General features: G+C 32.5%; 1 protein-coding gene across 1 annotated transcript in view; it reads right to left on the bottom strand.

Annotated features, from left to right (window-relative positions):
* Positions 1-6: 6 nt before the first annotated feature.
* LOC132730475 (DENN domain-containing protein 3-like) overlaps positions 7-13,584 on the bottom strand; it is a 37,734-nt gene continuing 24,156 nt past the window's right edge. The window contains exons 15-22 of the mRNA XM_060716420.1: positions 12,949-13,069; positions 12,365-12,501; positions 10,920-11,083; positions 9,482-9,592; positions 8,579-8,599; positions 4,840-5,014; positions 1,374-1,513; positions 7-227 (exon numbers count right to left, since the gene is read on the bottom strand). Of these exons, the coding sequence (XP_060572403.1) occupies positions 16-227; positions 1,374-1,513; positions 4,840-5,014; positions 8,579-8,599; positions 9,482-9,592; positions 10,920-11,083; positions 12,365-12,501; positions 12,949-13,069 (1,081 nt within the window). The 3' untranslated portion in view covers positions 7-15. The remainder of the gene's footprint in view (positions 228-1,373; positions 1,514-4,839; positions 5,015-8,578; positions 8,600-9,481; positions 9,593-10,919; positions 11,084-12,364; positions 12,502-12,948; positions 13,070-13,584) is intronic.

The following is a 13,584-nucleotide window of genomic DNA, read 5'->3' as shown; positions in this document are numbered from 1 at the left end:
ATATTTTTTCTTAAATCAATGTACAATATATAGACAATTCTGAATTGATTTATGCAACCTTGCAATTATGGCGTCAATGAGAAGTGTGTTTTGTATAGCATGTTGTACCATCATTACGTCCTTCATTGCCTCTGCCACAATTTTCCCCGCCCACATCTCTCTAATTACCATATACCACCAATTCCGCTCCTCCTTTAAATAAGCTGTAAACGGACTTGTTCCCTTTCCTACATATAATAATTTAAAATAAATATCTTTGCATACAAAATTAACTCCCATCTATTGATTGGAAATCACATGGCAGTACATAGTACATATTTGATAAAGTTAAAGGCCCATTTAGTCCCAAAAATGCTTTCATTTTTATTTCTGAAAAAAAAAACCAACAAAAAAAACCAAACAAAAACTAGTTACACTTTTCAAATATTTACAAGATAAATGAATTTTTTTTTGCTTTTTAGCAATTGGTATATTTAAAGTGATTTAGTATTTTGTATGGAAGTCAAAATACTACTTTGTTTACATCTTTACGAAAAATATTACTGCACATCCAGTACAACTTTTTTTCAGCTGTTAAACATCTTACATAGTCTAAATTCAGTATGAAAACATAAGTCATCACATATTTATAACAACTAATGTTTTTCTGAGGCTTATTGTGCCTTTAAGATAAAGTTTCTTTGCCTAAATAAGATTATGACAAAATTTGGTAATCTGATCATTTTTTAAGTAAAGAAGACATGACTGTTAGTTTGTATCTTTGAGAAAAGTTGCTTTCCATTTCCTTATCATTTCACGCGCAAAATGGAACCTGTGAAGTCTCTTCTGTAAATTGGCTAAACACGGTTATTTTATATTGAAACATTCTTATTTTATTGCTAAAAACCAATGGGTAGCCCAATAGGTAGAGCGTTTTGACTTTTAATTGGGGAAAAACCCATTCCCTTTAAAGGACAGGGGAGTACTTTTAGTGTGAGTGATAAGGGGAAACCACTGATACAAATTTTCAGTTACCAAAAAAACGTTATTAGTTTCTTGGGGAAAATGAGGAAATAGTACTGCATTACTTTTACAACCACAGAGGACGATGTCTTACTGAATTGGGTTTTGGAAAAATCCAAATTTGGGTTTACTGCCGTAAACCGAGGGAAAAACCAAACCACCACCCCTTGTATTGGACAGAACCTTAAAAAATGAAGCTAAATTCAAATTCCTAAATTGAATTTAAATCAAAAAATCTAAACAAAATTTAAATGAAAAACCCTTTTTTGTTTTTGGGGATAAATGTGTAGGAGTATCAGACTTTTTTAAAAATTTACAAACTTTTTGGCCAATTTCTGATATTTGGCTTATATACAAAATTTTGTACTCGCCTAATCTGTGTATCTTGAGTGTTTGCACCCTACTAAATATGCTGAATAAACTGCTATGCTCGGATTGTTCCAAATCTTTGATTTCTCTCAACTTCACAATCTCTCGATAGTTGTTTGATACGTCACTCAGGAAAAATAATCTGCATAATATATAACCATTTTTTCAAATATTCAGATCAAACTAAATTTTTCGAAAAATGATAATTTCTATTGGCCCAAAACTGAGGAGGGTTTAACAGCTGTTAATTCAATTCAGACTTAAAGAATTACAAAAAAAAGGATTTTCAATTAAATTACAAGTATACTTTCTTTTTTATAATTTAACCCTTTACGGTAAATTACCTCATATATACGCGAAACAACAAACTTTCAATACCCCCCCCCCCCCCCCCCCTATTTTAGGCCTCAAATAGTGAAAAAATGTCCTATTTGGGCCCCAAACACATGTTTTCGTTTGAGAAATGTTGCTAAAACAAGAGGGCCATGATGGCCCTGAATTCGCTCACCTGCATATAGGCCCTCCCCAGCCAGGGCCAATTTTAACCCATGGGCTTTTATTTGAACAAACTTGGTTGACACCGATAAGAAGATGTTTCATGCTAAACATCTAAGTTCTAGCTCATTTGGGTTTTTTAAAAGAAGATTTTTTTAAGTTTTTACTATACACATATAGTTAAAAACAATAACACCCCTGGGGCGGGGCCAGTTTTGACCCCAAGGCTTTTATTTGAACAAACTTTGTAGATATTCACTAGAAGATGTTTCATGCTTAACATCTAAACTCTAGCTAATTGGGTTTTTTCAAAGAAGATTTCTAAGTTTTTGCTATACACATATAAGGAAAATCAATGACCCCCAGGGCGTGGGCCAATTTTGACCCCAGGGCTTTTATTTGAACAAACTTGGTAGACACTCACTAGAAGATGTTTCATGCCAAATATCTAAACTCTAGCATAAAAGAAGATTTTTTAAGTTTTTACTATACACATATAGTTAAATACAATGACATCCCTGGGGCGGGGCCAGTTTTGACCCCAGGGCTTTTATTTGAACAACTTTTGTAGATATTTACTAGAAGATGTTTCATGCTTAATATCTAAACTCTAGCTATTTGTTTTTTTTTCAAAGAAGATTTCTAAGTTTTTGCTTTACACATATAAGCAAAATCAATGACCCCCGGGGTGGGGCCAATTTTGACCCCAGGGCTTTTATTTGAACAAACTTTGTAGACACTCACTGGAAGATGTTTCATGCTTAATACCTAAACTCTAGCTATTTGGGTTCTTTAAAAGAAGATTTTTTAAGTTTTTACTATAGGGATATAGGGAAAATCAATGAACCCCTGGGACAGGGCCAATTTTGACCCAGGGGCTTTAATTTGAACAAACTTGGTAGACACTCATAAGAATATGTTTCATGCTAAATATCTTAGCTCTAGTTCTTTGGGTTCTTTAAAAGAAGAGATTTTACTATATGCATATAGGGAAAATCAATGACCCCCTGGGGTGGGGCCAATTTTGACCCCAGGGCTTTTATTTGAACAAACTTGGTAGACACGCACTAGAAGATGTTTCATGCCAAATATCTAAGCTCTAGCTCTTAGGGTTATTTAAAAGAAGATATTTAAAGATTTTTCTTTCGGTTGCCATGGCAACCAGAGTTCTGCATGGAATTAAATTCTTTGAACAATTTTTAAAGGTGACCACCAAAGGAACATTCCTGTGAAGTTTGGATGAAATTGGCTTAGTGGTTTATGAGGAGATGTCATTTAAAGCAAAAGTTTACGGACCGACAACGGACGGAAGACGGACGGTCGCCGGATGAAAAGCGATCACAAAAGCTCACCCTGTCACTTTGTGAAAGGTGAGCTAACAAGAGCTGTCCGTAAGACAGCGCGCTCGACTTTTTTATTGCTTGCCAATAAAAAAAGTTTTTGCAGTAAAAGGCAATACAAGAATCTCTGTATTTTTAAAGTGAACAATGGCCATGAGCATTAAGATATTTAGTGAAGAATTATTTTACTGAATTGTGTGATACCCTTGAACACTGCAGCAAAGTTTGAAATGTTTAAGTCAAAAGAGGGCTGGTAAGAAAGAAAAAAAAACTGAGTTGAGCCTTAAATAAATTTAATAGTATTAAACCACACTTTGAGAGAATAAGGTATTTTTACGTCACTCAGAACACCTTGGTAAATGACATAATAACATAATTTTTCAAGAAATCTATGCCAAGGAAGCAGTATATTTTTGTACTTGTATTTTTGATACCCTTGAATATTACAGCAATGTTTATATGACATAATTTATGGTAAAGTGAACAAGTGGATAGGAATGAATTTTTTTAGATTTTTTAAGTTTTTTAGTGCTTGCCTATAATACAAAACATTGACAGTTAAGGGCCATAATTCAAATAAAATCTTTGACAGAATTACCTTCTCCTGGACATGTTTGGGAATCATGATTGTAAACAAGTATTCCAACTTTCAAATTAATATCTCAAACAGTTCAGTCAAAAAGTGGACTGGTACTAAAAACTTAACCAAGATTCTAAGTCGATAAAAGGCCTTAATTTTTAAAACAAATCCTTGACAGAGTTACCTTCTCTTGCGTACAGATGGGGGTAATGATGTGAAATAGCATTAAAAGTTTCAAAGCAATATCTCAAAGGGTTAAGGCAATAAGTGGATTTTACCCATATTCAATGTATTTTCTAAGTCAAAAAGGGGCATAATTCTGTCAAAAACCTTGACAGAGTTATGTCCTCTTGTCTGTTGATGAAGGTCGTGATGGTAAACAAGTATGGTCAGTTTCAAAGCAATACCTCCAATGGTTTTGAAATAAAGTGAGGTGGTACAAAAAACTTAACCAAGCTCAATACACTTTCTAAGTCAAAAAAGGGCCATAATTCTGTCAAAAACCTTGACAGAGTTATGTACTCTTGTCTGTAGATGGAGGTTATGATGGTGAACAAGTATGGTAAGTTTCAAAGCCATACTTGTAATACTTCTGAAATAAAGTGGGGTGGTACGAAAAACTTAACCAAGGTGTGACGCCAACGCCGACGCTAACGCCGACGCCGACGCCGGGGCGAGTAGGATAGCTCCCCTTTTCATAGAAAAGTCGAGCTAAAAAGTGAGCACTTTTTCGGTGCCGCCCCCCATCCAAAAGATACATCAGAGGGTTGCCAGAAAGGTGCATGTGCCCCGTTCTGTTTGGGGGGTTTGAAGGGGGGCGGTAGTCCCCCTCATCATCAAGAAAATTTTGGACAGCACTGGAGGCTTTTCAATGAAAATGGCCATTTTTCATCATGAGGGAAAGGGTTAATGTTCTTGGCAAAGTTTTAGCCCATATAATGTCATGGACAAATGTTTCAAAATGGCTTCTTTGACACATCACATTAAAATTTAAGTTTAGGTTAGCTATAAGGAGTTTTGAATATTTACAATGTACATAATATAATAATCAACCTTTTATCAGTGAGCCCCATTCTACCAAGACCATAGTCTGTTTTGATGAGTGTTGAGATTTTGAGGATTGTCTCCTCCTCGGAGAGTGTGTTCTCCTCTAACTTGACCTTTTTGCACTGGATCTGATTGTCCTCCCAACAACACACAAATATCTGGAAGGTCATCTGCTTAATCTCTGTAAAAGTGACATCAAATATATATCATTACATATAATTGTTTATCACACACCCGTGCCGATTTTGCGACTCCGTAAATATGGTATTGCACGGCCGTGCATATATTTTGACGTGACGTCATTAGCGTTATACAAACGCGCTAAATGTTAGCTTTTTTTAAACTATAGGCGCGTCAATGAAAAATGACTCTTATTTCACTTTAAACGGTCTTTATTTTGGGTATGTGATAAATAAAATATTAAATTCGTGTAAGTTCATTACTGAATTTATTGCACTCGTTGAATAAAATAATATTATGCTCGCCAGAGGCTCGCATAATATAATTTTATTCAACTCGTGCAATAAATTCAGTATTGAACTTACACTCATTCAATATCCTCTATTTATCACATAAATGCGGCATGCATTAATGCAACTCTGTGAAAATGGTATTGCACAGCCATGTATATATTTTGATGTGACATCATTTTAATTATATAAACATAGCATTAAGATGAGGTAAATGTTAGCATTATGCCAAAGAAAAAAATAATTTCACTTCAAATCTTTATTTATGGTATGTGATAAATAAATATTGAATACCTGTAAGTCTATTAAATTCATTGAACTCAAAAATAAATTCAGTATTAAACTTACATTCATTCAATATCCTCTATTTGTGATAGTAATCACAGACATTAGTTTTCAGGCTATTATAATACTGCATGTGCTTGATTAACATTCCATTGTTTAACATTAACTGTCTTAATTCATTTATTTTAATTTGGAAACAGTTTGTTTAATGTATCATTATCAACAAGAGCTATGGGTTACGAGGTCAATGTGCTTTTAGAGTATTCTCTGTGCTTGATAGTAAAACAATAGCATGGATTTTATAGATGTAGAATTTTCTTTGTTCAAAAAGAGCGGAAATTCTGTCAAAATTCAAGTTAACCCTTTCACTGCCAAAGGGACGGCTTATGCCGTCCCTGTTATTTTCGGCATATTTGCCATATGGACGGCTTTAGCCGTTTCTATAATAATAATAGTAATAATAATAAATTAGTAATAATAATAATAAAAATAATAATAAATATAAAGAAAATTATACCATCGACAATAATTATTATCATACTAACAGATTTGGAAACATATATAGTTTTTATAATACTGATAATAAATAATAATAATTATATTAATTAGTAATATAGTAATTTCTTAGAAAACCCTCTGGCAAATAGGTGATCACTAAAACAATAACCCTCTGGCAGCGAAAGGGTTAAATTTATTGGTCTTCAGGACAGCAACCTTACTATTACGCTCTATTATATGTGTGTGACGTTTCAACCCATTCCATTTAGTAAATATAGAGATACCTGGTGAACTTGCATACCAAAACTTAACCTAAGTGTGACACTCAGATGCCTGGGTGAGTAAAACTGCTCTCCCTATTCTTTGAATAGTTGCGCCAAAAATACAGAAACTGAAGTTATCAACAGTATAGAGCCTTGTCAGACTTCACAGATGTTCAGGCTGGCCTGGCTCTATACTGGTGGCAAAGGCTAATCATTTTCAATTTCAAAAGGTTATGAGTTAATCACATTACCTCTTTATTGTCTATAAACACATCTACAGCAAAATTTATTAAATTACTTTTATTCTAGTAAGCAGTTAGAATTTATCATGCTATATAATAAATATGTTACAAATATGTTAACTGTTGTGTTATTTGACTGGGTATATCTTATATGTTATGTATATGTTTATATAAAGAGTTTTAAGAAATTAATTTTTCGAGCGAACAAAGTGAAGCTGATAACCTTTAACTGACTTACAATAAGCTCCGCCTATTCAAATCGAGTGCATTATGTTAATAGGCGGAGTCCATTAAATTAGCTCATTTAACATATAAATTTAATACATACAGTTGAGTTACAGCACTGTTTGGTAAAATACTTCAGCAAAATTTAAACAATATTGAGCGATTTCATTTGCAGACAAACTTTTGTGGACTGTAAATATAGGTTATATGAGTTTACAACTATTCATACTGACTCCGGAATGACGTAAATTAAATTCTCTGTAAGGTCTGCTAAAAATAGCCTTATTGAAAAATCCAAATCGGCTACACAGCAAAAATGAGTTACTGGCAATCAAATTAACATGTAAACTTAAGATTAGATTTGAACTTAAGAGACAGATTAATTTAAAGTGTCACTTATTATTAAATGTGTAGGAGAAGTTACAGGTGACCTTAATTAATAAATGCCTTGGAGATCATAACAGATATCGCTAAAATTTTACATAAAAATAACTATGTATAAGTAATATGTCTAAAATTCCAAAGCTCTCTTCTGGTCTCACTCTACCAAATATTGTATTATCAGGGGATTTATATATTTGCTTACAAGGATTTCTTTGGCTTATTTTATAGCCAATATTCAGTCATATTCTCAATTGAAAATAGTATATTACTTTTCCAATCCAAAGGAAAAATTGCCAATTGAAAGATACAAAATAAAAATATTTAATAACAAATTTTAAATCTTTTTGAAAATATTAGGGCTTCTTCACTGTTATGGTGCTTAAATGTTTGAAGATGCCATCCTAAACAAGGATTCTTTGCATTCATTTAATCACTGTGAAATTCAAGTCATGCATATTTTCCCCAATTTTTAACAAAACATCACGGAAATTCAAAATTCCATTAGTATGGATCACGTTCTTAAAATCCTGAGAGAAAAAAACCTGGCTTAAAGGTGAAGTACACCCTTGGATGACTCAAATTACTTCAGTGCATTATTTCAGGTAATGTAGAAGCAAGCAAAGGTACAAAGCCCTTGATATTCTAAACAGGAAGTGTTATCATTATTTCTAAATAATGATATTATATAGTATCTCTGGTTATTAATGACAAGCAGCAAATCAATTCATATAAGGGCCGGAAGATCTGGTGCCAATAGGAATTGCAATCAGCATTGTGATAAAATATATGCCACTCAGCTGTTTTTTTTTGTTGTTTTTTTCAAATACAGAGAATAATTAAAGAAATTCCGATAAATATTTTTTTTTTAAATTCTTTAATGCAGCTTCCATAGCTTATACTGTAACCTCCCCCCATCATAGAAAAATAAACAAATGATTGTTTACTTTTTAGAAAAGGTAAAATGTAAATAATGTCATGCAAAATGATTTTACAGCAGACGAAATAAAATTTCGTTGGATCTTAAATTTTGTGGATCGACGAAAACCACAAAAACTAGTGCCCCACAAATTCTTTGCTATAGTTTTATTTGGACAAATAACATTTTACTTCCTTTTCATACAGATTGCGCAACTGTTTATTTATACTTTAAATTAATACTTAATAAATGATTCAAAGTTCCTACAGTTATGGGAGCACTACTGATCTTAATGTTTATGTCAAAAACAACTTTACTTATGTGCATTATGCTAAGCATTTAAGGTTTTAATGAAGGGTATTTGTGATGGTAATGAAATATACTGTAAGCATCTTAAATCAAATTGTTTAATTAGCATACAATCATGGTACATATAATAAAAGCACTGCTCCTTTCCCTTACCTGAGCATTTTGAATGACTACCTACAACATTTACATATAATTTTGTCAAATTTAATAATCACAGTTAGGTTTTGTTACTCAAAGACTCAAACCCCATTTCTGTAAGCTAAACTGAGAAAAATTAGGATTGAATTGACTGTCCTTCAGTTTTGTAAAGATATTAATCCAAATTGAGTTACAAGCCATTAAATTTAGTTTTATACAAATTCATTTTAGTTTGACTGTGTTGAAAGCTACATGTTTATGTTTATTGAAACACTCTCTAATCAGTTCCAAGAACCAACCAGTACCAAGCAATGAATGTATAATTCTTGCTCAAGGAAACAACAGCTTCAACAGACAGGGTTTGAACACAAGTCATCAGCAATCCTTAGATTACTAGTCTGACCTGTAAATCACTCGACCACGACACCACAGCCATTCTCAGTGTGATCTTTTGACCACTAGAATAGTTTTATATGAACTTTAAAAGTAATATTTTACGTTAGTTAGAAATAAACAGACCTGTAGCAGGACCTTAAATTAAAACTTTTCCAAACATCAGACATTTTGTGTTCAAAAATAGAAGTTATGGTTTTGTGGAGAATTTATATTTAACAAGGGGTTAATATTTCTGCCATGTAAATAAACCAGTGATTGTGCATTCATACAAATTCTTAATAATGTGACAGTGAAACAGACTCTAAACTGATTTCAAGTATCATATCCTTTAAATATTAAAGTATTAATTTAACCATCTATTACAGATACATGTAATTGTTTTCAAATATAAGTTACTACCTACATGTACATCTACATGTAATTGTGTTCATTCGAAACTAACACCTAAACATTCATGTGATTGTGTTCAAAAGTGACTAATACCTCCAAGTACATGCAATTGTGTTCAAACAAAACTAATACCTGTTGTGGATGAGTTTGTTTCTTGTGTTAAAGCTTCAAACAAGTTCTTTATTGTCCTGTAGTCATTTGACATCTGTTTTAATGAGATAATCTCATCAAATTTATGATAATCTGAAATATAATTATTATTATTATATACCAAACTTCTTAAGCATTTTTTTCATGCACATTGACACGTTCAAAAGTACTGTACAGTATAACCAGATAAATGATACAATATTTAAAAGAAAGAAAAAAAATCAATATTGTTCAAGTCACAAATTCAAATCAAATGTAGTTTAAAAAAGTTAAAAAGACCCACATAAATAATAAAATTCATGTAAGTACCTAAAAAATAATCATTCCAAATTAAATAAGTGAGTTTTAAGTGCTCTCTTAAACACTGTTAGAGTTTTACAGCTTTAAAGTGTTCTAGGTAGGGCATTCCAGAGCTTAGGGGCTGCCGTCATATAACACATCACTATGGTAACCGTAGTTAGTACTATCAATGACGGTGACAAATAGCTGATCATACATCTTTGTTATCTAAAACAAACAGCCCTGGCTGGAGTCACACTTGACTACTTTTTAAATTTTTCATATAATCAAAAACTTTGGTGAAGGACATTCAAAGGTCAAGGTCTTATTCATTTCAAAACAATTTAATTTGGAAGTTTTGTCTTGAATGCTTTGTCCATGTATTAACCAAATCCATCAACAAATAACAAAGTTATCACAAATCTGGTTTATTGAAAAAAAACTTTGACCCCAATGGTCAAGGTCATTTAGAGGTTAACATAAACTTCACATCAAGCAGTATGATGGTGCTGTCCAACATGCCATTGTGTCCAAAAATTTATTAATCTATGAATAAATAACAGATCAAAATTTGAATAAACTTTTCATTTTGACCAGATGGGTCAAGGTTATTTAAAGGTGAAGGTCACATTTCAATATTTTGTCATGTGTTGTTTGGTCAAAGAATGAATTAAATTGTTCAATCAATATCTAAGTTATGACAATTTTGCAAAATTGAAAGCCTAGTCTGGCTGTTTTTGCAATGTCACCTATAGTGCCTAGCACCCTTACATTCCATAGAATCTGAACTTATCATAAACTCAACTGTTTTTGGCTTATTCATTTACAATTCTGATCATAAAATCTCTTAGATTAACAATTATAAATAATTTTACTAAATTTTTAAAGGGCAAGTTCAATCCAAAAAGTAAGTGGGGGAAACAAGCAAGATACTGTATAAGTGGTAAAGTTATCTATGCAGAAATATTGGCAAATGGAGGAAAATCGCTAAAATTTCCTCTAGCATAACTAACTTGTCATAAAATTCTACCATTGCATGAATCGCTAATATATTTTTGTGTGAAATGTGTGGTAGTTTAAATTCGCTAACTTTCCAACATAAGGAAATATCTTCTTATACAGTAATACACAGGTTTCTTACTTAGATCTGTGTCAGGGACTTCTATGGGGTCCATTCTGATTCTCTGACGCTCTCCCTCCCCTCCTTTATTTTTTATACAATTCAGAATGACCTCATGACCTGTTATATTCATGAATTTTGTTTTCTCCTCTTCTGTCAGTCTGCTGTACAGGTCGGATAAAACTCTATAAAATATAAACAAGAGGACAGCAGTAGTCCTAGATCACTCACATGAGATATAATGGTAGAAAAGGCAAAACTTTTCAAATTTCAATGCAGAGGAGGCACACATTATTACATCACATTGCATGTATGTCATTTTTACTCCATATTTCATAAAATACTAAAACAAGTCCACTCGAAAATGCTAACAGGCTAAATATCTAAGCTCTGGGTATTGTAGTTTTCAGCAACACTTAAATATGTTTTCCTATACAAGTTTATACAAATAAGTGACCACGGGGGAAGGGCAGATATAATAGTTTAAGTCAATGCAGTGTCACAATGGAAGAGTTAAATGTGTGCCCCTTCATAAACTATATAAATTAATTGACCTCCAAGAAATGGCATATTTTGACCCAAGGGGCATGATATATATATACATTTTTATAGAAGACTACAAGGCAATATTTTATGCTATCAGAATGGATCATCTATTATAACTTGATTAGGGGGCCCAACAATGGAATATTCTGGGGTTTTGATAAAATCCCCGATGGTTGTAGCAGATGTTTTTCGATAAAAACCCGGGTTTTAATGAGGGGAACAGATAGGGAAACCCATTGGGGGGCTTGGAAAAAGGGGGGGGTTCCATTTAAGGGAGAACTTTTGGGCTTAGGTGAGCTAAAAGGGGTTAGGGTTGGTAAAAACCTTTTCCCTTTTCTCTTTTTAGTCTGGGTTACCTTACCCTTGCGTTGTCAAACCATAAAATTTATTTCTAAAAAAATTACATTTTGGTTTTAATGAAACTAGGTTTTTCTTAATTTGATAAATAAATGCGGGTCTGGAAAACTGAAAAACATTTAAACCAATTTTTTATAAAAAAAAAAAAATACAAAAGAGCATTTAATTCCCCCAAATTTTAAACCCCTCATTCCCTGTAAAAAATTCTAAGATAAAAAGGGGCATAACTTCAAAAATATATCTTTCAGAATTATGCCCCTTGTCATGATGAGTAGTATTCCAAGTATAATGTTAATACCTTTTAAAACTTTTTAATAACAGCTACATTTAAGCCTTTGCAGCAAAACAATGACAATGGTGAAGTGTTCACGATAGCTTGAATTTTTCTTTGAAACAGACATAAGCTTAAAATGTAAAATCGGGCACAAAACAAGCCTAAGTTTTATGTTAAAGCCTTTTTGGTAAATTTCTAAATAATTCTATATAGCTTCGTTTGTAGATGACAATTTTATGAGAGAAAGAATGATAAGATGTAAATTTCATATCTCAAAAAAAAAACATACTTGGCTGGTAAAATTCTGACATTGGCAGTTGATACATTGATAAAATCTTGCATGGCAGCCATGTTATCGTTATCGGCAAAATTATACAATGCTCGGAGGTACTGGAGCGACGTTCTGTCATCGTAGTCATCCGCATGCTGGAAGTAAATAAGTATATTATAATTTTTGCCTGCTTAACTCAATATACAAAGTTTTGAAAACACAAAATCAAAATAATGTCGTCACCTTTTGAGTGTGAGTAATATACATTTGTACTGGATGTCCAAAGATCAATTTCAGAAATATCACCTTAACAGAGGTAGGATCAAAAACCAGGAACATCCAGAATTCCTCATCTAATTTCTTGTTATTGAGTTAAGCTTTACTAGTGAAGAAAGACCAGAAGTGCCCTTTCATGCATTATTTCAGGCACAAACAGGCACCTGAGTGGAACCATCGACGTTCTATAAGCTAGCTGGATAGCTTTCTCACATGAAAGAATCCAAAGTCCCAATAAACAATGGTGAAGGGCAAGTAGTTTGAAGTCAACCCCCTTAACCACAGTTTGTATTAACAGTATGACAAAACTATAAGGCAAAACTTACTTCCATTGCATTGGTTATCTGCATTTTTGTGTTTTTTATATGGATCTTTAAATCTGTTATTTCCTTGAGACAGAAAACCGTTGTATCTTTCTTGTCTAATGGCACTATTGGTTTACAGCGACTGAAAATAAAACAAACGTTGCCAAATACTATACATTAATACACATTAATGTATATGCAATATTACTAAATTACTTAGTAAGTTCAACAAATCATATTGTTTAAAGCTGCATGCCTCCCAATGAGCAAAAATACAAGAAAATCCACCTTGAGAAAAATGTACCAAGATTTTAAGGGAAAAAAAGATATTATATATATATTACCATTATAATTATGCAATTTATGACTGATAACAACAGCTGTCAGAGGAGCAGCAATATACAATTTCTCAGTGATGGATAGGTCATTACAACACCATCGCAGACGCCTCCAAGTTGGTCTGGATATAAACTTTGCTTTTATTCCAAAAGGTTTTTATACTATCTGATGTTTTCAATTTGATTGCTTATTTTCCTATAAAATGAATAACATATAAAACTTGTTCATTTTTGATAACTATTATGTAATTTGTCTAACTTCATATGTAATTCACTAATAAACATTACAAAACTGGAAAAATGGTCACCATTATGTATG

This window comes from Ruditapes philippinarum, unplaced genomic scaffold, assembly GCF_026571515.1.
Source record: "Ruditapes philippinarum isolate M1 unplaced genomic scaffold, ASM2657151v2 ctg6586_1_1_1_1, whole genome shotgun sequence".
In the NCBI taxonomy this organism is placed as follows: Eukaryota; Metazoa; Mollusca; class Bivalvia; order Venerida; family Veneridae; genus Ruditapes; species Ruditapes philippinarum.
This window is presented reverse-complemented; position numbering and strand designations above follow the sequence as displayed.